General features: G+C 41.6%; 1 protein-coding gene across 5 annotated transcripts in view; it reads right to left on the reverse strand.

Annotated features, from left to right (window-relative positions):
- Positions 1–26,376, reverse strand: part of TRIM66 (tripartite motif containing 66) — a 54,695-nt gene that overhangs the window by 16,789 nt on the left and 11,530 nt on the right. For 4 of the 5 annotated variants that reach the window (XM_064715046.1, XM_064715047.1, XM_064715049.1 and 1 more), the window contains exons 2-10: positions 18,069–18,172; positions 14,233–14,380; positions 9,980–10,112; positions 8,770–8,886; positions 7,893–8,007; positions 6,976–7,122; positions 6,732–6,849; positions 4,881–5,743; positions 3,742–3,903 (exon numbers count right to left, since the gene is read on the reverse strand). In XM_064715046.1, coding sequence (XP_064571116.1) covers positions 3,742–3,903; positions 4,881–5,743; positions 6,732–6,849; positions 6,976–7,122; positions 7,893–8,007; positions 8,770–8,886; positions 9,980–10,112; positions 14,233–14,380; positions 18,069–18,172 — 1,907 coding nt within the window. The remainder of the gene's footprint in view (positions 1–3,741; positions 3,904–4,880; positions 5,744–6,731; positions 6,850–6,975; positions 7,123–7,892; positions 8,008–8,769; positions 8,887–9,979; positions 10,113–14,232; positions 14,381–18,068; positions 18,173–26,376) is intronic. The other variant, XM_064715050.1, reaches the window with a different exon arrangement.

A 26,376-nucleotide genomic window follows, 5' to 3' on the forward strand; every position in this document is an offset into this window, starting at 1 on the left:
CAAACTCTCAAGAGTAAATTCAATGTATTCCTACAAAATACATATATTATGAATGGGCTGAATATAGACTGATTATTCACTGGTTTTCCTAACAAAAATCAGAAGGTATCAGGCAAGAGACTTAAGGTAAGCAAACAGATGATCTCATGAAGTGCAAAACTCAACTAGTGTAGAATGCTGAGGAGTATTCTACACTAGTATTAAAATGGACTCAAAATAGTGGTTTAGAGCTCTTCATAGACTCCTTTCCACTGATTTTTTCTAATTCACTGGAAGGGGGGGGTCTTGGAAAGTCCTCTAAACCACAATTGTCTGGGTACAGCCTTCAGGTCAGAAAATCCTTGAAGTGCTGGCTTCCAGAATCTGGGATAGTGGACCATCAGTTTATATTTGTCTATTTCTGATGCCCTTCCCTAAGGATCTCCTGTTGACTATATTTATATAGGATCAGGTGCAGCTGCTCAGTGATAACCCACTAAGGCAGTGCACAACATATTCAGAGATTCACTTTAAGCAGAAGATTAGCTAGCAGAGGTAAGGGTCTTGCTCCAAAGTGGGGAGAAGGGGCTGCACTTTATGGAGTGTGAGGAGGAGAGATGTTCAGCTCTGCATCAACACCAGTGGCTGTTGCAGTGGTGCCTGAGGCTCAAATTACAAATCTGTGCTTTAGATCTACAGTAATCATGACATTTCTTCACATGCTAGATGCAGCCTATAGACCTCTTGCTCATCACAGCAGAAATGACAATTAGGTACATGCAAACAAAACAGACTGTATTCCTGTTATTACTCCTGAAAACACAATTAGGCCCAAAATATCTTATTATTCTTACCTTTATTCCAGAATAGGTGACCTCTCTAGTCTTGTGCACAAATTAATAACTTGATAGCATACTATGTAAAAGCAGCAAGATCATATTGTTGCAGGAGGTTGGTGACCCTCTCCACAAAACTGTTAAAACCGAGTACTCATTCCTTCACACTGCAAATTAGCATTTCCATAGTTTGTGTAAAATCTGTTTGCTAGAGTTTGGCACAACTCCCTGGAAATGCAGTGCAGGTAACACAAGTTATTCAGAAATTTGCTCTCTGCTGGAGAGGTTTGGTATTTAACAGGCATGGAGACAGAACAACTCCACAATCCAAACCAGAGGTCCTGGCTATGTGAGTGAGGTATTCTGACAGAGAAATATGAAATATATCTATTTTCCATATCAACAGAAAGATTTCATTCCTAGTGCGAGATTCTTAAAAAGTGCTAATCAAGCCCAGCATTATGCAAAGTGCAGCACTTAACTTATATCAAACAATCAATGGTCTAAGTATAGAAACATTTATTCTGCACAAAAAATTAATTCACAGAAAAAGATTAGTTAGAGGAATGTACAGAAAGACAGAAAGACTGACAAAATATCACCATGAATATTCCAAAATGAGTAAAACAAATTAAAACTACCCCAAACTAATTAAATCATGAACTATTAAGAGCATCTTCTCTGTACTGCTTTATGAATAAATATAATCCTGTACCCAGACAATTCATCTAGTTATCAGTTAATAATATCAAATTCATACCACAAAAACATTTCAAAATTAATGCACAGAGGTTTAATAATTACATGACCAATCAAGTCTTGCCCACTCCAAAATAAAAGAAAACACCAAGCTAAAGAAAGCTTTTATTTCTGACCTTTTTGGACAGATCTTTGCAACCACACCACTAAACAGTTAATCCAGATGCACACTGCTTTCTCTTTAATGAAAGAATCTCAGCAAACAGGGAATTCTGTACTCCACTAGGAATATGCCTGGCTGAAGGCTGCCAGAGTTCAGCAGAAATGCAACACAAGACCAAGAAGTCCAAAAGCAATTGTTCTCCAAAAGACACAGCAGTTCTTCCTCAGGCAGCAGATTTATCCAGTCATTTTCCCCACCGTATTTTTCAGGTATTTCAGACTTGTCCACATTCACTTTCTCTATGTCTTCCAGGATGATCTTGAGAGAGATGAAATGTTCTGAGCATAATCTATGTGAGAGCACATGGACAAACACCTATGCAGAAATTTTTGTCTGGAGGTGAGTGTGAAAACATTTAATCAGGTGGACCAGATGAGAACAGACACATTCCCTTGATCTTAAACAGGAACCTATCTCCAATTTAAACTCAGATTTAATCCAATTGTAAAGCAAAAGCACTCAGACATCTTTAAGGAGCATTCATGAAGAAGATATGTCAAGGGTTTACTTTTTCCCTTTATCATTTCTAATCTGTCCTTGCCAGAGCTATCGGTATCTTCACCCACCCAGGTGTCTTCATCACAAACAGCTCATTAGAAGAGAGGAATACAATCACAGATGGATTCTGTAGCTGTTGAACCTTCTCCGTTCTTGAAGAGGTAGCAGGCACCTCAAAAAACCAGACACCCCTGAACTTTCTGCACGAGAGGATATGCTCCACAGCACCATTAGAAAAAAATCCTTTTTTCTTTTCCCTCGAAGTATTCTCCTTTTGCCACCTTCTCAGCTTCTACAGCAACAAATCAGCCTTTTCTCCTTCATCACTCCCACTTTTCCTATCAGACTATACTAGTGTCTCCCTCTTCCACATCTGCTTCCATTTTCTTTCCTCTTTCTGATGTTTCTTGCTTAAGCTGTTGGGAATAACCTTCCATTACAGGTCCATAAAACAGAATTCTTCGTGGCTTTCAAATCTGATTTGCACTCTGCTTCCAGGTCCACATCTCTGCAACTCCCAAAGGGATCTCCAACAATTCTCTGGATGGGTATTGCATCATAAACATGTTGCATCAACAAAGTCACATACAAAAGAAGGAAAAATAACTTGCTGCTTGAGGATAGAAAGGAAAAACAAGTACTTCCACAATATTCCACAGACAAATTCCAAGGAAAAAAAACCTATGAAGATCATCTACATGGTACACAAAATGAGTCATGCACTGAAGTAATAAACAGATTTGAAAAACCACAATATGACATGTTGCTTAGAGTGTTTTAAAGAAGCTGTACAGAGAAGTAAAAGCAGATTCTCTGCTTCAAAAGCACAGGTGATATCCAGAGCCAGCAAGGGTCTAGTGATAATTATTGGCCTTCCTGGTTGCGTTCATGCTGCTTCTTCAATGGTCAGAGCCTCACAGTAGGTGGGAAGATCAAAGCCTGGCTCTATTTTATAATAAAATATTCTAGATATAGAGAAATTGTGATTTTTCTGCTTATACATGAGGAATGAGAAGAAGTATAACAGAGTTTCAGGCACCCCACCTCCAGCAGTAATTAGTGGTGCTGTTTCTGAGGCAACTATTTTGAAGATTGCTTCTCAGGCCTGATTTCATCAGCACCTCTGACTCCTGCTTTATTTATTTTTTTCAAATTAACTGCTCCTAGTATGGTAGTTAGCGACTCCTAATAATTAAATCCCTAGACATAGAAGCTAGGCAGAATTCAGGCAGTGAAGAAATAGAGCATCTATTTATTTCCCAGTTCATGTCTAACAATCATGCCAGCCAGACCTAAACACCATCAGCCTCTAGAAGAGCTTCTCATCCTGGCACCTTACTGTGACATACACACATGGTCAGGCTATGACTGTCTTCCAAAACTTACAAGCCATTTGGCTGACTTCTATTGCATTTTAATTTTTCCACCTGATTGCAAACTCCAATGCCACATTCAGTATTATAAAATCCTATTTTCCCTTTAATTTTTTTAATAAGTTCTTTATACCTTTCTCACTGGATGGAAAGTTGATTGCTGCAGTGTGCTCTCAGGGGAGTGGCTCCTGCCACTGGCTTCTTCTTCTAAGGGTTGTGACAGGGAGGGACTGTCACTTTTGTCAAGAGGAATGACAGGCTTCTGGGCATCAGCTTCTGTGGAGCTCTCACAGACCTACAAATCACAAATGAGGATTTGTCTTTTCAACTGCTCAGGAAGAAAAACAGTAACAAATATGCATCAACTCACAGCATACACATGATGACAAGCCCAAAAAGACTCTAAAGCAACAGAGATGTTCAAGGCAACCTTAAGCAGGGAGATAAATTGAGAAAGTTTTCTCTCAAATATTTATGAATTCTTAAAAAAATAAAAAAAAAAAAAGACTCAATATACCTGCTGAAATGTGCAGCTACACCAAAAGGTTGCAGTCTGCCCTTGCAGGTAATCTACCTTGAGAACTATCCAGGTGGCAGCTCCACAGAATTTACACAATGGCAAGTCTGAGCCACCTTTCCACCATTTTAAATTAATTTCTAAGCCACTTTATTCTGCAGCTGATTTGCCTTGTAGCTTGGATGCTCACCCCCAAGGACTGTCCCTCTTTCAAAAGCAGGCTCCTCACTAACAGAGGAAAAGGGAAGACATTGGCCCTGCTAAAAAACTGTAGCACAACAGCATGCCTGGATAATGATGATAATCTTAAATGACATGATGCAGAAAAAGAGAATGGGAAATAACCCTCAAACCAAGAAATTGTCTTCTCTCTCTTCAATAATAATTCAGAATCTAATGCTTTTTAAGGACTCAGGTCCTAATGTTTCCAGTAAATAAGAGTTGAAATGCAGAGTGCAACTACGGCAGTCCTCCTGTCATCTATTCACAAAGGAGGAGTGATGGTGCTTTTATTCTCCCACATTACTGCTCACCTTGCCTACTGAGAGATATAGATCTTTGGGATCCAGGGTGGTTATGCAGAACAAAAAATTTGAAAAAAATAAAGAGAAACTTGGCAGAAAATTTTGGCCCAATCTGCATGAGGCATGAAGCCTCTCTGCTGCATGCATAGACAAGATGCCAATAAAAGGTGTGTCCAGTTTCTGAGCTTACACTGACTAAATGCAGTAGGAAATAACTTTGAGAGAACATACTTGGGCTTCATCTTGGACTTGCTGCTGTGCTGGAGCTGGCTGCCTCACTATGTAGTTGATCTGACCAACTATAGTCTGCTGAACGTGCTGCGGCTGCTTGGCTTGGTTCAGCTGCAAGCTGGGCTGTCCCTGGGCCTGCAGGAGAAGCTCCAGATCCTTCTTCATCTCCTCCAGCTCCAGCTGGTGGTGCATGATGTCCAGGCTCTGCTGGATGACCTGCTTGTGGGTGCTCTCGTCGTGCCCTGCCGGGGGGGACACCAGGGGCTGCTGCTGCTGCTGTGGGGGTGGCTGTGGCACATGGCTGGGTTTTATCTTCTGGACGTGGCCCAGCTGCACTCCCAGAGCTGATGTCTGCAGAGGAGCCTGTGGGTGGCTCAAGGGAACCTGCTGAGCCTCGTGGGACACCCCAGCACAGCCCTGGTGCAGCTGCTGGGCTGGGAAGGCCTTTGCCACCCTCCCGGACACCGCGCTCTCCGGCTCCGAGCGCGGCTGCTGCTCCAGCCCGGCCGGCGGCAGCTTCACGGGCTGGGGGGCAGCCCGTGGCTCCCTGTCCTGGGGCTGCAGGCTGTACTGCAGAGGGAAGTGCTGCTGATGAAGGGCAGGAGGCTGGTGGAAGCCCTTGTGGTGGCTCATGTCTTGGTAGGAAGGCTGGGCTTTGCTGGGGTGAGGAACGCTGAGACAGTGGGAGCAGCACACGGGCGCAGAGCACGGCAGCGCGGCGGGGAACTGGTGAGGCTGGCTGCTCTCCAGCTGGGGGGCTGGCGAGGGGTGCCCACGGTACAGAGAGGGCTGCAACCCTTGCATATTTCCACAGAGCAGTACATCTGGGTGAGTAAGGTGTCCACCTTCCATTGTGAAACCCCCTGGAAAAAAACCAGCAAATTTACTCCCTCCCATAGTCTTAACAAATGTATACAATAAAATTTGTACTCAAGGAAATGGCCATCATGCACATTTCAAATGTAAAAGATATTCAAATATTGTATCCAAACAGTCTGCCAACATCCATTCAAGATAAATTTTCCAATATTTATCTAGTATTTCAATTCACACCAAACTCCCACTGATGTCAGTTGAACTCACAGTTGAATTACCCAGCAAACACTTTGAAACATTGACCGTATTTTATCTTAACTGATGGATATGGCTTATACTTTCAATTTGTACAGAAGTACGAGCTTTTCTCATCCATAAGCACAGGTACAAAAAACAGCTTCCAGGGGGCAAGTGACAAAAATAAAAGATTATGTTATGTAGGTGAGACTTGTAAAAGCTGGAAATAGAAGTGACCTATGAAATGATTGTGTCCATCAAGAGATTACTCCCTGCTTTTAAAATACTTTTGATAGCATTTTACCCCTTTTATGTTTTAATACCTTAAAATGGGAAGAGACCTAATCTCTTAGATCAGTGATCAGCCCACTGAGCTGAATTTATGGTAAAAAGCCATTGCAGAAAACCTGTGGCTGCTGAGAAACAAAGTCACAGTATGGACATGTTATATATAGGTATCACTGTAATTATTGTCCAGACAGTGTCTTAAAGCCATCTTTGTGCCAAGCAATTGCAAGTGTCTCAACAGTGCTCAGCTCATTTGGCCACTAAGAGAGCAGTACATCTCTCTTAGTGATGTACCAGAAAGCACCAGACATCTCAATGGTCTTTTGGTGAGTGGATATAAATGGAGAGAGAAAAACAGGAGAGTTCAGCCACACTCCCTTTTTTTCAGAACACAGCAAGAGTTTCAGAAGTGGATATCAAAACAAGAAAGGAGAGCCCTTTAGGGGAGGCACTGTATTGTCTGCATCAGTCTAGCTTAGCTTTGGGCATTTGCCTATTTAATTTTCTTACCCAAATTGGAGAGCTGCTTAGTCCAGTAGGAGGGATCCCAAGCAAACCTGATTTTCAGAGGAGGGCCCGTGTCCATGTTGCAGTTTGTCTCCAGCAAGCGCTGGATCTGAAACACAATCTGGGGGCACATTAAAGGACAATGATTTTACTCACAATTCTAAGATGGTGGAAAATGTTTTATTTGATCAACGTCAGGATCTTAAAGTAGTTCTCACAATTACTGCACAACAAGCTTTGCTCTTACCAGTTCCTTGCTGAAGAGAAACGGGATGGTTTTTTTGCTACACACGGCCCAGCTGATGAAGTTCTGGACGTGTTCCACCTGTCTGCCTAAAACCACAACACTTTGCAGCTGCTGCTCCAGTCTCTGCTTCCTCTCACTGGTGATTTTCTGTTGATAACATGAATCAGTAGAAAAGGGCTGTCATTCTTCAGATACACATAACAGATGCAATCATTGGCACTGCATGATGCAGTATTTGCAGCAATACTGTTCTTCACAATCTCTTCAAACCACCCATCACAGAAAGAAAGCAAATCCAACTCAGGAGATGAGTCTGAATTCAGGAAGAACAATGACTTCCCCAGGAGCAAACAATCTGCATCATTCTGGCCCTGGTTTAACAGAATAACATAACACCCAAGAAAGCTGTAGAACTTGGATCAAATTTGCATGTGGGCCACTTTCTCATCTGGAATTTCTGATCAGCAATTTTTCTCCTCAGCACATTTCAAAACAAAATCTCATATAATTCAGTTGGACATCCAAAAACTGAAGGGTCAAAACTCACAAGTTCTGTTACAGAAATTAGACCAAAGAATCATTTCTGAAATGAGATTGAGCTGTTAATGGGCTCCTACAAATTAAACATCAAAATCAGAATCAGGTTTATTTTCTAAGTGCTCAAAAGGTGCGCACATTCTCTGTAAATGCATTAGAAATTGTGGTTAACTCATGATAAAGAAACATGTTGCCACTTTGCCCTGAATCTTTGTCGACCATTGATTCCACATCAAAGTCTGCAGAAAAAAACCCAAATATTTGAAAATATAAGGAATGGCACAATAGATCCCACAGTCTATATTCGTTCTACTGGCACTGGGATTAAATGTAATTTAGTTTGATTTCCCAAGGTATCAAATGCAACTAGCCTTACTCACTTCCAGTTGTTCAAGGAGGATATTTGTTCGTTTATCAATTTCATTCATCAGAACCATCTTGGCCATTTTTATTTGGTTTTCCACCTTTTTGTACAGATGTTTTACTTCAAGCAACCTGTGGGTAAGAGGTACATATCCCTGATGTGACATTTATTTACTGCTCAGCAGTTATTTGCTACAAGAACTGACCTGTCTACTGACAGAACAGCAGTGAGAGTTGCATTATCATTTCCCATCAGTGCTCCCCCACTTCTCTGAACCCTGACCACCCCTCTCTGGATGTGACATGCTAATGCTGATGGATTCTCTCAAACATCATGCCAAAACAGTCTTTAGTTCTTTTTCAACAAATACACACATAATATATCCAAAACTTCCAGTTTATACTAGATTATAAACAGTATAAATAGATTTGTACTCTTGGTTTTATTAATGCAGAAGAGAGATCCAACAGCTACTAAATGCATAATCAGTAGCTGAAATCCAGTTCAAATAATTAAATATTTTCTTTTTCATATTCATCTTGACTGAAATTGCATCCTGTTTTGAGGTTTCTTGAAGATACCTTGTATCTTAAAATTATATTTATTTGTAATATTGTCAAATTATAGCTCAGAAACAGATTATACAAAGAAATCTTAACTCTGAACTCAGCTGTCACGTGCCTTACAAAGAGCATGGAATCGTGTATTACAATGCCATGACTTGTCAGTACCACTTAAACATGAATTTGACATTTTTAATCTTCCTATTCTTTTCTATCTTCCAAGAAAAAAAAAAGCGGCATTTAATTCCGTTAACCTACATTTAGTGAAAATATTATTTTTACCGATCACCTACTTGCATTAAAAAAAAAAAAAAGAAACATAGCAATTACCTGTCTTCAATCTGTTTAGCTGAAACCTGAATCCCATTTTTTTTCTCCTCCACCTTAGTTATGACATTCTCCAGGATAATTCTCTGATTTTGCAGCGCTTCATCGAGATGCCTGAACCTGTGAAAGAAGGGGAAATGTCACACCGTGGTTTTCCATGCTCATGGAAACAGGTGAGAGCAGGGAGGGCTTCTGCCAGGGCAGTGAGATCGATGCGAGTGAAATCACCTGTGAGACAGCTGAGCTGAGGTTGCTGTGGCTTTTAAACTCAGAGCAGCCTGCAGCTTCAGCTGGCAAGCACAGTGGAAAAGGGGGGAAAGGCCCAGACAGAAAAGGGGGTGTTATGTTTGCCCAATTATCCCATCAAAAAAACCAAACAATATTTAAGATAGCAACAATTTTAATTGAATAGTCTAGAAAATATATAAATAAGGGATAATTTGGTTCGAATAATAGCGCATAAGCAAAAACAACCGTGGGGTACGGAGGGCAGGGTTCTTGACCCTTGCCACTTCACGTACAAGCTCGCCAAGTAAAAGTCACCCCTTATATGCCATGTGTCAATTCCATCTCCTCCTATTTTCGGTTCGTCACTTTTCTGTCTCCGCCTTCATTACCACCTTTACCATGCATGCACCACCACTCGGTTTGGTGGTCGCACAAGTCTTTGGGGGTCGTCACTGATGAAGGCCCTGTAGTCTTCTTCATTGTCCTTTAATTCACCTTTGGGTTACACATGCACACCAAGCCAGTACAATGTAAGCCAAGACTAACATATCACTGCATCTACATATCAAAGCAATAAGTCCTTTATAATTAGCATTTTCTTGGACCCAACCAGGTTCTTGGTCATTTTTAGCAACTGTATCTTCAGCTTCTTTCCTGTGGTCCTTGAGAACATCTGCTGGGAAGGGGGGGTGGGTGGAGCCCCTCCTTTCCCTCTCTTCTTTGGCATTACAACTTTTAACTATTAACTATTATATTATTCTCAAATATTAATTACTGTATCAATATTGATTACTGTTTCAATTTTTATCAGCACGAATCATACCTATTTACCACAGGGGGAAAGGCCCAGGCAGAAAAGGGGGGAAAGGCCCAGGTGGAAAAGGCCCAGGCGGAAAAGGGGGGAAAGGCCCAGGCGGAAAAGGGGGGAAAGGCCCAGGCGGAAAAGGGGGGAAAGGCCCAGGCGGGCACCATTGCAGTGCGGTACCTGTGCTCCTTGTGCTCGGCCAGGAGGCAGCTGCGGCAGGTGAGGGTGTCACAGGTCTCACAAAACACCTTCAGGGCCTCTTGAGGGTGCACTGGGCAGAACAAGGAAAACTCCCTCGCTTCATCTTCAGCTGCTGAGGAATGCAAAGCAAGGCTGTCATCCACAAGGGGAGCTCAGAAAAAGAGTAACCAACCTCACAGTTTCATGGAAAGTCTCAATGACATTTTTTAAAAGCACAGAATCTGGAACTATCTGATTATCTGAGGCTGGGTTTGTTTGCTTTTTTTTTTCCTTACACATCCAACAATCTGAGCACACCAGGAACAAGCCATCAAACAAATCATACTAAACACTCATGAGTTTAAAGTATCATGATTTGGAGCACCTGCCTCACAACTTTAAATGTCCTGGTCTGGTCAACCACTCAACAAAACGATTGAAAAATGTAGAATAGTAAATAAATTAAATAAACCTGCAGTCACAGCAGAAGCAAGGAAACCCTTTGCTCTTAAAAAGTCACATGAGCAACTGTTTTCCAAATTTGTGTTTGTTGCAATGCAGTTCACAAATTCCAGCAGCTGGGGCTGATACTAGGCCCTAGAATCTGTTCTTAAAAGGATTTTCTAAAGAGTAAGAATGGATAGTGGGCTTGCAAAGTGGAAGCATTATTTCTGTACAATCTATTCTTGCCTTTGTTCTGAATGGTAGAATTGTTTTAGAAAGAAGGAATGCTGTCAACAAAAGATGCCAGAAAAAGACAAAGCTAAACCATGGCAAAGCCAACCCTCTACCACCAAGGAAAGGCTTGATTGCTTCACCAGAGTATCCAACAAAGACATTGTCCCATTACTCTTTACTAGCATGTGAGAAATTAAACAAGCATTCTTAGATAACACATATTGGTAAAATTTAAAATTATATAAAGGCATTAATTATTTATACATAATTATCTGCTCATATGAAATAAGAGGAAATATTTCCATTTTCCCACACCAAACCTCTTACTTATCAATATACTTTTTTAAGAACCAACCTAGGACAGAGACCATACTCTCATCCTGTAGCAAAATGAAGCCTTTTGTATATTCAGAAGTGATAACTATTGCAATTACACAGACCCACAGAGTGCAGCAAGCTGTACTGGCTCAGCCACTTCATTTTCAAATTGTAAAATTCACAACAGAGAAGTACAAAAGCTAAGAAAATCTCCTGGCTAACAATGACAATGCAAATATGGAGAAAATCCACGCCACTCTCTAAAAAACACATGTCAAATGGCCCAGTTTTTAGATTGCTATCTACTCTAAATATTTCTGAGGAGCTTGATTTATTTCCTCCAGTTCCATTGACTTTCATTCCGCCTTCTTAACAATGTGCAAGAAAATAATTTGTGACAGATTAGACCAAGAGTTTATGTAACAGCCTTACATAGCTCACATTGTTATGAATTATTTACTGCAGCACCCTGCTTTACTCTTCAGGAAATTCTATTGGTTCATGTCATTATTGAATCAAATGCTAATAGGTAGCATTAATAAAGGAGGAAATTAGATTAGGGCTTTTTTAACCCACTCCAATATTTTCTACTAGAAAGGATCAAACTGAATTCACCTTGACAACAATTTTTTTTTTCTGATTACATTGCAAATATGTACTTCTTATTAAAACCTGCAGCTGACAAGCACATAACGAGGTTGTACAACCAATATATATCCAAGGAGGATGTCAAAGATCATCCCCTATGTGATCAGATTTTACATCTTAAAAGGGAAAAAAAGAAGGCCATAATAACTTTCTGACGGTTTATGGGCTGGAAAAGCCTTTCAAAGTGTTCAGTATCTGCAGAGCATACAAACTGTTTTTCTGTAAACTCAAGATCAAGTTTTCTATATTAAGCTCAAACTGATAATGAGACGTGGTCTTTAATGTCCATGTAGTTAATATCATGAAGTTACAATCCTATATAACGATTTCCCCCTTTTCTCTCTCTGAAGAGTTCTTTAGCCTTTGGGTGATTGCAATCATCCCAGAAAATTCATTGGGGTTTTTAATACCATGTCAGATTTAAGAGACAAGCAGATTTCAAATGCCAACTAAGAATAAAATCAGTATTATCTAATTGCAGCACAGACCCACAGCCTCTGCCACCAGTAATCCCCTGGATCAATTGACATATCAGTGAGAACTGCCACTGAGCCATGGCATTCTTGACCTACTTTTTACTCAGCTCAGAGCAACACTTCTCAGTTTTGAAATAAATTTAATACTTAGAAATCAGGTACTAAACAAGGGCACAACCTTGTTTTTTTTCTAGAAGCAAACACCTAACCACAACTACCCATTTTAGCTTCTTAAAAAGAACCTCCCTTGGTGAGCAGGGAAAGCTCAGCTGCCCTAAATTCTGATAATTCACCATTTTCTACAGCCCATATTTTCTTTATCTCAGGTGGATCTCTTGAATAATTAACAAAGTTTTAAATCTCTGCTCCTCTGATCAGATGATGTCAATTTTGGAAAAGCAATCTCAGCTAACAGAGTTCTGCCTCCATTTCCATAATTCTCAATGACTCAGACTGCTCTCAAGAAAAGCTCAAGAAATAGTTTATTAAAATTACTAGAAATGGGAAGGATTTAATGTGTTTGGTGAGGGTGTTTTGCTACTTTACTTCATTTCTGAGCGAAGGAATCTACCACTGCCAGAAGAAGATCTGGCCCTTACAGGGGAAATGGCAAAGGATAGAACAGTTGAAAAGTGCAAGACCTCTGAATAGTTTCAAGAGATCACAAAGAAGGTGCTATTTTCAGAACATCCCACACCAAACACATTAAATCCTTCCTGACTGACAATGCTGTGTGCTTATTTCCAGAAGGGAAAAATACAAACAGTCTGAGTTCTGGTATATCCCAGGATTTGCTTTCTTTGAACTGTTCTGAAGGCATCTGTCATAAATAGATAAAACATACATTAATAATAATAATATAATATAAAAGCACCAATTACATTTCAAATAATTTCTCTATTAACTAGTCTATATATGAACTACCAAGCTCCTTGTTCATGTTTTGTTTAACACAGAGAGTTCAGTACTAAACTAAAATTCTCTTTCATGTTTTAATGAGTCTGCATCTTTTTATTTATATAGCACACAGAGACCCACAGCTAAACCACATATATAATTTCTTACCAGTATTTGTCAACAATGTGAGATGGTAATCTCAGCTGAAGTGACATGAAATTATAAACAATTGGAGACTCAAAACCACAGTCCTTATCTTGTCATCAGCTTTAGAAGAAAAACATATTGGCCATCCAATGAGGACATGTAAGGGGAAACTGGGGGACTTCAGTTTATATAATTCTCTAGAAAAGACCCAAAAATCATTTAAATGTAATTTGTGGTTTTTATTATTACCATTCTTATGGACTTCTTTTGTTTACACTCTATTTAGCAATTGCATATTTTTGTCTCAAGTGCCTCAAAATCTGCTTGATATGACTGCCCAATAGTTAAAAAAACATCTATAGCAAGTCTTCTACAAGAAAAATCCTAAAGGAAAATAAAATAAAAATAATCAGTGGGGTTTAATTCCTTTTTCTGCCCTTCATCTTCCTTATGAAGAAGGATAAATGCACAGCACAAATTCTTATTTTTAGTTCAAAACTGCTTATATAAGTTTAGGTTAGCGTACTCTGCTACAGATTTCTGACCTATTGGTAAAGACAATAATGACTAATAGGGTAATACTTTCTGTAGATCACCATTGTAGAGGGGTGAGACATATTTGCCAGTGGGCTTAATTTGTGTTTGCTCAAGCACAAATTGAAAGGAACATCCTGTAGCTATCACAGCCTTTTGCTGTCTGTGGCTCCCTCACACACCTTTATCCATCTGCACAGGAATTGCTTTGTCATGGTTTCCTCAATGAAATTCCCCAAACTGGGACAGAAATACTGAAAAGGCAAGGCCTATTGCTGTTGTAGCTCTCCAAACCCTGCCCCATCATTGGAAAAGCACATAGAGGAGATCTTATCTGTCAAACACAGATATTCAAACTTTTTCCCAATACCATGGAATGCTGATTGTGGCAACGGCCCTAAAGTCGGAGAAAAATCACCTAATCTCTTGCTGACATGTACATATCTTTCTGAGTCACACAGAGCCTGCTGTCTGCGGCACAGAGCCTGCAACTGCTCCCTCTGCAGCTGAATAACTGATACGGGAAAAAAGAAAATTCCAGCGTGCCCCCAGTACCTGTGCAGCCCTTCAGGGACAACGACAGGAAGTGGTCTCCAAGGTCCTGGCCATGTCTGTGCTCCTCTGTGCATGTGCTGCACAACCACTTATTGCATCTGGTGCAGAGGCTGTGGGCTGGTCTCTTCTCTTTGCACATGGAGCAGCTCTAAGAACAAAAAGTGCAATTACACACATGCATGACAAATCAGCTGTACAAACTGCTGTCCTTAAACTATCATGCTCATTGGTGACCTTAATATTTTTTTTAATATTTTTTGTCCTCAGACTAAAGCAATTCAGGTTATTTTAAGAGTCTGGTTGTAACTGTGTAACATGCAGGAAAGTACATAAAACATCCTAAAGGTGAGACAATGTAGAAAACAACGTGGGGACACCCACGTACTATCAATGAAAAGCGTAGCTCCTGTCCTCTAAAGAGTTGGCCAGAAACGAGCTCAGTTTATATCTTGATATCACATGTGGTGAACTGCAAACACAAGGCACAGGAACACCTGGAAACCTTAATTAGTATTTTCTGTATTGATTCAACAATTTAGGGAATGCCCTTTGCTGTACAGGCCATGTTCCCTGGACATGTCACTGGGGAGAAATGAACAGAGCAGCACAGAAATGAAGTGGATAATTCAACGCCTTGTATCCAGAATGAACTCAAGAGTAATTTCAAGACAGCTACAATGACAATTCTTCTAAAAATTATTTGCTTTAGGCATAAAACATCTTGTTTCAAAATTCCCAATATTCATAGCCACAAAAACTCATGGGCAGAGCGAGCACAGTGATGTAAATTTACCTTTATCAAAGGATAAAAACCAAGGCTTTGCCATCACTTGATTAAAATCAAACATTTCCCTCAAGATTACAATATATGTACTACAGCTATGTACACACACAAATTTCCTAAATATTGCTTCTGCTCAGGGCTACTCAAGCAAACAGGAATAGATGGCAAAAATCACTTCCTATGGGGTCCTTTCTGCTGGGCATCATCTGATCTTCAATTAAGCTGGGAGTTGAAATATTTGCATCCCAACTATTTGATGTGAACGTGAAGAGAAGGACACAGCAGCCTGTGCCCAGCTCTTAACCCCTGATGCATCAGGGATGCAAGTTCTGGTCAACTTGGGAAGGGTTTCTGCTCATGGTGGCTCAGGAAATAGAAAGTCTGAAGGAGGAACTACTGCAGCTCTTAGCTGGTTGTCTTAGTTTTAAATCACAGCTTTAACACTTCGTGGAAAATCCATATTCACCTAAATTCCGTGACACAAGCAAGTCAAGCTCTGACTCACTTTGGCACAGGAATTAAATTTGTTGTTTTGATAAAATTAATTTAAATTGTATCATTTCCTTCCATGGGTCTGGCATTTCATTCAGGTCTCTTATCAAGCCATTACTCAAGAGTTTCTAAATACTTATTCACAAACATATTGGGCAATTCTTGACAATAAGACAACGAAGCAAAGTTTAAAATGTGTTTCATTGTCTAGAGAGGGAGTTGTTTGTGCAAGTCAATATGTTATTTTAGCCATTTGCTTATCAGCAATGTTTTCCAGAAGGTACATACAATAATTTAAATGAAAAAGCCTAATAAAACTTATATAATCAAAATGCAAGAATACTTAATTTGGGGAATAAAGATTGTTATATGGAAATAAGTGACTTGTCTCAAATGTACCCACCTAGGTCCAGCTCAAAAGCTGAGGAATGCTCTGCCTTCTCTGCCATCACCAGAACTGCTTGAGCACAGGTTCACCTGCAGCAGTTCAGCTGCCAGCCTGACCGGAATGTGTATTGACACGGCACTGTGTTAACATCACTTATAAGGTGCAGAGTGTTCCCAGAGCTGCATTATTTACGATGTGGAAATGGGATTTTGGGCAGGAGACTCTGAATTGTGTATTTCTGAAAGTGCTGCTGCTGGCATGTAGCACATCCTATCATTCATGCTCCACTCTCTCACACCCTGAGACAGCTTGCTGCTTCCAAACACTTTGTTACAAGCCTTGACAGACTCCCACTTGAACACAAAAGACAAATTAAGACGATGATGGCAGCTCAGAGGTGCCTCAGGTGGATGATCTGGTGTTTCTCCTTTTGGTGTCACTGGTGGTGAAATTGTGGCTTTCATTTGGAGTGTGGTGGTGGTGGTGGTTAAAGACAGAAAGCAAGCAAAGCTACATGATTTGACTTAATGAAAAGGAAGCTAAAAACTGTGAAGGTTCACAAGTTGCTCTAGGGTACTCCTGTGCTCCAGTGAGAAATCTGCATTACTGAACTGCTCTTAGGACTCCTGAGGGATTACAGAGTAGAAAATCCTTCTTTTAAAGATGGTTTGAAAAAATAATCTAATGCTTTTGAAGACATTAGATATTCTCATCTGATTTCCTTTTTACACAAATTCTCATTGAAAAGTAAATTATGCAAGTCACAGTAATTAAGAAATCCCAGTATAATAAGTGCATTTTAAAAAATCAGCAGTATCTTCTGAATTTTCCTCCTCTCTTTGAAGAGTGCATGTTAATATGCATGTTAATACACCCCTTCTGTTTTAGATCAACTTAGGTTGCACTCTGCAAGCAGTGTACACCTGAAGATGTCAATACAGTTTGCTTGCTTTAATTATTTTTATGTCCCCGGAACACTGTGGAGCAGATTACACATTCTTTACCCTTTAACAATACCCAGCTTTCTCTGTTCCTCCTCTCCACCGAAACTAGTGGCAACTGCAAAGCTGTGAGAATAGCCCTGCCTGTTCACTGGGTATTAAACTGAACTTAAATCCACCTATGTACAATGCCAAAGTAGTAACCCAATACCTCCCCTTGAATCCATTCCCCAGTGGTAAACTGCAATATCTTGTGACTTTTGTATCATTAAAACAGACAATCAGAAAACTGTAACTGCTCACATGACCTAAGGGGTGATGTTGGTGTAACAATTTAGCCAAGACTCAGCTGCTCTGGTTAGCAGGTAGAGAGGGGGATTGTCCCTCTGGAGCTGCCCAGAGAGGCCACATCCAGAGCACTCTCCTCAGTTCTGGTCTCCACAGCTCAAGAGAGACAAGGAGATACTGGAGAGGATCCAGCAGAGGCCTCAAAGGGGATGTGAGGGGTCTGGAGCACCTCTCCAGTGAGGAGAGGCTGCAGGAACTGGGCCTGGTTAGCTGAGGGAAGGCTGAGGGGGATCTCATTAATGCTTATAAATATCTCAAAGGAGGGCTAAGAGGATGGTGCCAGACACTCTTCTGTGGTGCCCAGGGACAGGATGAGGAGCAACGGGTATAAACTAAAACACAGGGAGTTCCATCTCAACATGAAGGTGTGTCACCTTTTACAGGAGTAAAAGCACTGGAGCAGAGCACTGGAACAGCTGTTCCAGGGAGTTCATGGAGTCTCCCTCTCTGGAGACCTTCAATCCCACCTGAAGGTGTTCCTGTGCCTCTGCTCCTGTGACCCTGCCTTGGTGAGGAGTTGGACTGGATGACCTCGAAAGATCCCATCTAATCCCAACAATTCTATGACTGCTTACTTTGACAGCTAAGAGGACAATGAGGAATCCAAGACATTCAGTACCTTCCTAATATGTTGATTATCACAGATAGATTAGTATCAAAACTTATAATGGACTATTTAAAATACAATGAGTAAAACTCATTCTTCAACTAAAGTTTTAAAATTACTATGAAGGCAGTGTCTCCATCTCTGGTAACGAAGTAATTACAGTGCTGCATAAGCAAACTATCAGAGAATCTTCATTGTTTAAAACAAGGTTTTCTCTGCTTTCAGTGCTCATCTGACAGTGTTTCAACAAGCCACAACTTGGTGGCTTTCACTTACCTTTGCCATAGCTGAATCACCAACTGGAAAGTCCTTGAGGAAGAAATTCTCAACTACATCCCTTGCAAAGCAGGTCTGCTTGCACACAGGGCAGGAAAGGATACCTGAATTTAAAAAAGAAAAAAGAAAACCACCAGAAATAAAGCAATGCACAACCAGCCATGCGAAGCAGGAAATGCTATAAACCACACTTCAGTATTGTGGCTTTTTTGGATCACATGGGCAGTTCCAGGAAACTGAGGCATCCTTCAAGCCCTAAGTGGCTAGACCTGGTTCAACATACAGAAAATAAAAACAAGGCAACAAAACTCCTAGAAAAACACCTTATTTCAGTTGACTCATTTCCGTGCTTATTGATGATATCTGCATATCCAAATTCTCACTGGGCTTGGAGATTATTAAAACTGAGCTGCACTTTAGACTGTGCCCTCTTGTTACAGATCTACTTGTGCTGAGATTTTCTGTGGTTCTGGAGCAGCTTTACCCACCCAGAGGTGTACCCAAACATAAAACACAAGCTCCTTAGTACCAGTTATACAGCACAGGATGCAATCCAGGTGAAGCGATGGAGGAGTAATGTGCTGCTGGCAGAAGCAGCTAGTCAGAAAAAAGAAAAATCATTTTATAAAGTTCATAAGGAAAATTATTATAGTAAATCCAGAGGTGGCAAAATGTGATCTCCCCCGAAGCAAAGTGAGCAGCAGAACCTGCTCCAGCCTCATTAATAACTGAGCACAGCTGGGGTGAACCTCAGTGTCGGCCTGGGCTGGGAACCAAGAGCTCAAGCAGGTGTCCATAACTGCACACTTGCATTTTTGCACTGCTGATATTCATTCCTTGACTTCTTGGCCTAGGAGCTCTACTGTATTTGGCTCTGTTGGTTTGGGGTTTTTTGTCAAAGGACACTGCATTTTCCTGGCCACATTCCTGCAAACTACTGTATGTGTGAAAACAGTTCTTTAGAGAGGGTGGTGGTGTGCCAGTCTACCTTATCAAGGTGCATCTTTTATTCAATCCAAAATTTTTACATTCTCTTAAAAATAGAATTTCCATGCTATGCTCACCTTGCCAAGTCATCTCTTTATGATAACTAACACCAGTATTTTCAATTACTATATGGTTTAAACTCACCAAAAAGAAGGTTTTAAAGCAAGATCAATGACAACATTCTACTGTTCCATGTGCTTTTTTTCCTTGACTCAGAATTGTCTGTGCACATGGAGAGTGGCCTGTAAGTTAATTAAACCTTAAGCTCTCTATTACTCCTCACATTACACCATTATCAGAGGCTCTCCTGTTGTTCAGGTGCTTGGCATTGCCTGTCCCTTGGGAATGGCTCCTGCAGTCCCTGCCCATGGGCAGGATGCTAATTCTGAATGTCCTCAGTTTCAGAGCTGGGCTGCTGGAGCTTTAACAGCAGCATTTTACATTGACAGGGATGCACAGACCCCAAAGCATCCCAACATTTCTGCTTCTGGCAAAAGCACTACTCAGATGTCAGAACACATTCACCTCCATTCACAAATGCTTCGAGGAAACACTGAGATCTGGAACATCTTTTAAGAGTATCCCTAAGAACCACTTCTGTGAGGTTTAGGCCTTTTTTTAGCCCAAATCTTGTACAAAATGAAAAGCATAATTGCTTTGCATTTTCCAAGGTTGCATTTACAGCAGCGCTGTGGTTTGGGGGCCCAAACAGCAGCAGACCACAATCCACCCAAACTTCATTTTTCTGTACATTTCACACAGCCCTGAGAGGTCATGCAGGCATGAGAAGGAGCAGGCTGTGCCCACAGGTGGCTGTGCCACTCAGCCACAAGTCACCCCAGGGGAAAGGGCAGCACAGGCAATTTCCAGCGCTCTGCTCATCAGGCATAAACTGAGCCTTCTTAAAGGGTGTTTGCTGGCAGGAGATACAAAGTGCTAAAAAATTATCTGATAAAGACGCCCACAGTGGCAGAAAGCTGAAGAGCTCTTTTTAGCAGTTCCTCTACTTCGCATCCTTCCTATAAGGGACTGAAGCTGAAAAAATATCTGAATTACCTACAATTTTGTAGCTAATCACATTTCCACACGTTACACCCTAGCACAACACAATTCTCATATATTGGTGGCCCTGAAACCTCTCCATGATTTCCCAAATTGCAGAGCAGGAGCCTTTCAGGTGCCTGCTGGCAGCTCTGCTCTCTGGAGACATGCAAAAGCAGGAGGAGGCCAGGCAAGCTGTGTTGCACTGACACGGCCTCCTCCTCCTCCTCCTCCTTGTAAATGATGCTTACAACATGCACTGGTGAATTGCAGCACCAATTCCTGGGAGCTGAAACGCTCCTCAAGCTTCCCTGGCAGCCCTGTAGAAGTGGCACAGCTGGAACAGCAGCAGGAATAAAAAGACAGACACATTATCTGATTGATAAGCTAGGAAGCAAGACACCCACTCTGCAAGCAGCTTCCCAAATAGGTCTCATGGGATGTGCTCTAATTCTCAGAGCAGTCAGGAGAAACCAGCTCCTGACTTCACAGAGCCACCTGGAGCCTTGGGGATTGGAACCAGTTTCTTTCTCCCCTAACAGCACTGCCAGCTCTTGATCTGGCTAACAGTGAGAGAAAATCTCCATGAAGAGGCTACAGAACACCCTGCAAATGGAGCAAGAGGGAAATGGCCAACAGGTGATTTCCTGAAGTAGGAAAGGCAGGACTCTCTCAGTTTCTCTCTCATTTATGGGTGAGCATGCACAAAACACTTCTGGGAGCAGCTGCAGACTGGCAAACAAAGGCACAAGGCCTTGTCCCAGCAAGGACAGCTTCTATCACACAGTACACAAGGCAAAGAAAGGTTACTATTGAAGTCACTATTTGTTGTAGTAAAGTGGAAAAATTATAAGAAAAAGGCCTCAAAAAGCTGTTAGGCTGTCATTTCTTCTAAGTCAAGCTAGCACTTTGCAAGTTCCCATGTGAAAGGAATCCTGGTGTGAGCAGTTTGTTAGCACAACAATCTACTCCTGGGTGAAAAACAACCAGCACCTATATAAACTGTTTTTACACTGTTAGATAGAAAAAGGAAAACTATTTCTCACAAACAACCTTTCCTGCAGATACACCCTGGGGTCTGAGTGACCAATCAGTACAGGACAATAACTTGTTACTAACCAATAAAGAAACTGGCAAGAAAGCTACTGACCAATCGGAGTCACACACCAGGTCTGTAAAACTGTATAAAAAGGAGTTCTGTGAATAAAGAATTGCCTTTTTCCACCACAAAGAAAATGGAGTCCCATGTGATTTATTCCCTTAACTATTTCATTATATTCCAACACTATTCTGTTAGTGCAGAACGTTAAATCAAATTAAGCCAATTGAATGATACTTCGTGGAATGCTTATGGCCTCAGGCATGTTCATGTGAGATTTAAATTCTGCTAATTTGTTACAAACCAGTGAAGGGTAGAATACAGCATTATTAGAATGCATTTAGTTTGATAATGAGCAAGACAATCTTTATAGTGTTTTTTTAAATAAAAAAAAACTTCAATAATTTTCATGCTTAGAAAACATAAATCATGCATGGATTCAGTTCTGCACAAAAGCCTCCCTTACATATGTGCTAAGAAACAATCAACAATTTGAAGGTAAATAACATTACTGGTGATTCATATTAAGGGACATCGAAAAGTGGTGCCCTGGATGGCACAGCACAATTTTCTCCCAGGTTTTAGATCCAAGTTTTGCTGCTAAAATCAGTGCTGTTCCAGAAATACACATGGAGCAATTTGCACAGGTCAGAGCTTTACTTTAAACCACCAAATACAGCTTAGATTGAGTAAATATCAGAGTGTATCTCAAATATCCAAGTAACTGCAAATTATAATGATTTCAAATCTAAAATTCCCTTGGGATGAACAGAAGGCATGCAGAGCCATCAACTTAATTTTTAAAAAATTTAAAATTTGTAAAAAGAGTAGTTAAGAGGAAAAATAATGGGGACAGCACAGCAATAGAGTATTGGAAGCCATTTCCTACTAACAGGTGGGCTAATCAAAACCACCTAATACTGAATCCTACACCTAAAACTTTTATTAAAGCACAGGAGACAAATTTGCATCCTGCTAGAAGAGGGATTGGCTGAGCATGGTGGCTTTGGAGATGACACATTCTGCTAATTGGGTTTATTTGATACCTTTTCCCCTTAATGAAAACCTCTGCTCCATGGAAATGCCCCATCTTTTTCAATATGAATTCCCCAAAGAATCAAAAGTTGGCTTGGCAAAATAAATACAATCCAAAATGAACTGTGGACCAATTAAATTGAAATTAAGTAATTCCGTCCATATTTACAAACAGCCACAAGCAGCATCCCACTGTGCTCATGCTCAGAGTGCAAACCACCAGCAAGGCACATTGAAATTTCTGGAAATTTCCAGCAAGGCACATTGAAATTCCTGGAAATTTCCCTTACCTGTGCTCTGGATAAAGAGCCACCCATGGAGTCACCTGTTTTTGGGGACAGCGGGTGGTGGGAACCGCACACACAGGAATTCCCTGGGATCAGCACTGCTGTGCTGCACACTGAAGTCACTGCTCCTCTCCTTTGGCCAGGATTTTTGGCCAGCCAGCAGGGCAGAAAGGTGCACTGAGTCACTGCAGGGTGCAGAGCTTTTTCTCCTCTTGCCTTCTTCCTTGCCCTTTCCTCTAGGATTTATTCAGGCCTCTGAAAGCTTGCCTTGGTTGCATTTTTCCCAAATAAAAATACCATAGTAAACAAAATGAACAGCAAGAACTTCCCTCCTTGCCTGGGTCTTCCCTCAATCCTCAGACTGGAGCAGAAGGGAAGAAAGGAGCTTTTCCCAGTCCAGACAGCAGCAGGTCTCAGTGCCATTCACTCCCACTGTACCTTTTGCAGACCATAACCTCAGCGTTTTCCTTGCCTTCCTACCTTGCCACTGCCTCCAAACAACTCTGCTCATCTGTTGTAAGAACCTGCACTTTGCAGACAGCTCATTTAAATATATCATTATTAGAGCACTGTGGGTGAAGGGAAGAGTGCTCAGAAGCCCTGGAGACTCAGTGTTTGTAAGTAGGAGAATGATGCAATTTCTGGATCTGAAAGGCAACTCAGCAAGGAATTGCAGGACTCCAACAGTTTACATGTTAGCAGATCAGGTACAACTGTGTGCCTAAAGGGAGGCCAGTGTTGATACCAAAACCTCCAGAAGTAGCAAAAAGCTGAGAGAGATGTTGATACATTCTAATTTTCCATGGAAATAAATTGGTAGGAAGGAGGTAGGAGCATTTGCACAAATTATCTTTTAGAAGTTCAGTGCCTCCTGCTGTTCAGCACTTGAAATTGTTATTTATGACGTCCCATTTTGCTGCTAAAGAGATGGCCATGAGTTCAGAAAGGCAAGCTGAGACAGAGTAGGTGAAGTGTCTGGGAGAGGTGAAGGGTCTGTGGAGCTAAAGCTGAAGGAGAGGCCGCGTTCCAGAGACAGCGAGGAGACAGAGAAAGAAAAACAGAAAAACCACGAGGTCAATCTGCCCCCGACCTAGGAATTCCTCCGATAAAGAAGAATTAGTGCTAAGTGTCATGCAAGATGAATATGTATGAACTTATTGTGAAACTGTATGCATATGCATTTGGAAGGGGGATAAAAGGAGGTCTGAAATCTTCAGGGGTACGCATGCCCTTTTGGGGAGTCTTGCGTCCGGCGCGCGTCGTAATAAAAGCATACCGGGCTTTACAACTTTTACAAGTTGTGAGGTTTCTTCTTTTCTCCGCAAAACATTTTGGCGAGCCAAGGCAGGAGTTCTCTGTCCCCGCGGGGCAGGGGGGATAGACGGACCTCCATGGCGCGCCCCAGGATTTTTTCCTGGTGGGGCTCCGCTTGTCTCAACTTGCCACCTGCGAGGACAGACAACGACCCGCTGGCCTGCGGAGGAGAATACGGTATGTATGGGGCCCCAGGGGGGGGAGGAAGGAGAGAAAGGGAGTAAACCACCCAGAGACGTCTGGGTTCATGGGTTCAGCTGATAGAGCAGCTGTATTAGAAACGGGGTTCAGCTGATAGAGCAGCTGTATTAGAGGCCGGGTTCGTCGTTCTGATGGAGCAGACCGCTAGCGGCTTTGGGGGTAAGCCGGGTGAACCCGTGTATGTGTGTATTGAGGATTCATAGTTCTGATGGAGCAGAACTGGTGAGCCCGTGTGTTTTGTTTGTGTGTGTGTGTGATGTCCGGACACTGTGTTGCTGTATGGTTAATGTGTGTGGCCAGTGCACTGTGTTTGTGATCGTGCAGGTGATATGTGTATGGTGTATAAAAGAGAGTAAATCTACAGTGCCCTACAGTGCGGGGATGGGTCAGTACTCCCCGTGTTTGAAGCAGCCGAGTGAGGCCAGAGGCGCCGGCTGCAGCAGGCTGCGGGGGCAGGGAGAGAAGTGCCCCGCAGAGAAGTGAGTGGAGGAATGTCAGTGATGGTATTTATCGTGTTTGAATGTAGTGATTTGTGTAGATTTGGTACATTTTAACCGTGAGTATGAGCTCAGAGAGTTCCTTTGCCTTGGATGTTTGGACTTGATCTCTAGACTGTGTGCTGTTATTTTGATTGTGTCCAGGAAAAATTGATTTGAGTAAATGCCGAATTATGGTGTGCTGTGTTGTGTTGAGAAAAGTGAGCACTTTGAGAAATATGCCCTTCCCCAGTGATTTTGTGTGGTGATTTTCTTCCGCTGCATTGTGGTAATTTGATTCTCAGATTGTATAGTGGTGTTTGTGGAGATTTTAAGATTTTGTTGCAACAAGAGTAGCATTTTACATAGGAGAGCTATAGTACGGTGATTTATGTTTAACTTCGATAAAGTGAGTTAAAAGAATTCCAAGAATTCTCCCCCTCACAGCAATTCAAGCCTTGGCTCTAGTGAATTTGAGATAAGGCGGCGGGGGGGGGGGGGGTGCGTGTGTCTGTGTCTGCAGGTATATCAGAGTTTTGGCTGTGACTAGCACAGCCCTTTTGCAAAGCAGCAAAACAAGTGTAAGTAGACACAATGCTTAATTAGATTGTGCAAGAAGAGAACTAGAAAAGACTGATATTTTGTAAAACAGAGTTTATATAGAAGGGATGAATGAGATGAATTAGTTAATGAGACTTATGAGATTTATGAGACTTCGGTTGGTACTGCAGTAAGTCTTTACTGGAAACAATCTGCTGAAAGGATTTAAAGTTCTCTGTAATAAACAGAATAGCCAGCCTTTGCGGGCAATTTTGGGGAGCCTTTGGTACATCAAGAGGCTAGCAGGCTGTGTGAGGTGACAGTGGCTGCGCCCTGGGCACAGGGACAGCTCTGGCTGCCCTGTCTCCCCAGGGAACACGGGAATGGCCTGTGGGCAAAAGCTGGATGTGCAGGTATTATTGCAGTGCGGTGTTTATGAGAAACACTGGTATTGCTGTTTTGCTGTTCCAATAAGTGTCAGGGTACACGCCCCGAGTGTAAATTAAAGGTTTCTGGTCAAGCGGATTCAGAACCTAAGGTCTTAGAGCTTGTGTGTGGGAATCACATCTGATACCTGCCACCTGGAGCTGTGTGTATAGGAGGAAAACTGAGAAACTACTGTGAAGGTCTGTAAAAAGGTTTGAATGGAAGCGGGATAGGGCAAGGAGAAATAAATAATAAGAACTGACCAGAGCAAACAGGTTCCTAAATTAGCCCCTTTTGGGAGGGGCTCATTGGGAGGAGGTTGCCAGTAAGAGCAGCTCAGAAAATAAAAAGATTTATAGTGCTTCATTGCTGTTAGTACTGTTTTATAATAGGAAGATAAATGGGATAGTTTTTGTATGCTGAAATGTCTTTTGTTTTAAGAAATCACCCAGAATGACAAAGAGACTGTGAGATCAGACTGCTCTCTGGTCTTGGCCCCTGAAAAGGAAAACAAGGCAAAGAGAAAGCAAATCAAACATGTTGTTCAGCATGCAGCATAAGATAGCAACGTATGAAATCAGGCAAGGGTTATCACGCTGAAATGCGAAGCAATCACAGTTCGCAAAATGAGTACATATGATTTGTAAAGGCTTCCTCCCAAGGTAAGGGAGGAGGGGTAAAGGTAACCTTCCCAAAAGGGAAGAATTTTTGTCAGCACAAGGGTCATGTGTTCAGTTTTAAATAAAGCTTTAGTACCTGTGGAGAATGTTTATGTTGTAGTGTGGGGAATGAACAACTGGCCAGTCTGAAAAGGCATACTTTTGCAAACCTTTAAAGTAACATGTGTACTATGTGTACCTAAAAGCTTTTGTACAATTCGCTCAATTTGCTAAACATTCTCA

The sequence above is a fragment of the Zonotrichia leucophrys genome, chromosome 5 (assembly GCF_028769735.1).
Source record: "Zonotrichia leucophrys gambelii isolate GWCS_2022_RI chromosome 5, RI_Zleu_2.0, whole genome shotgun sequence".
NCBI lineage: Eukaryota > Metazoa > Chordata > Aves > Passeriformes > Passerellidae > Zonotrichia > Zonotrichia leucophrys.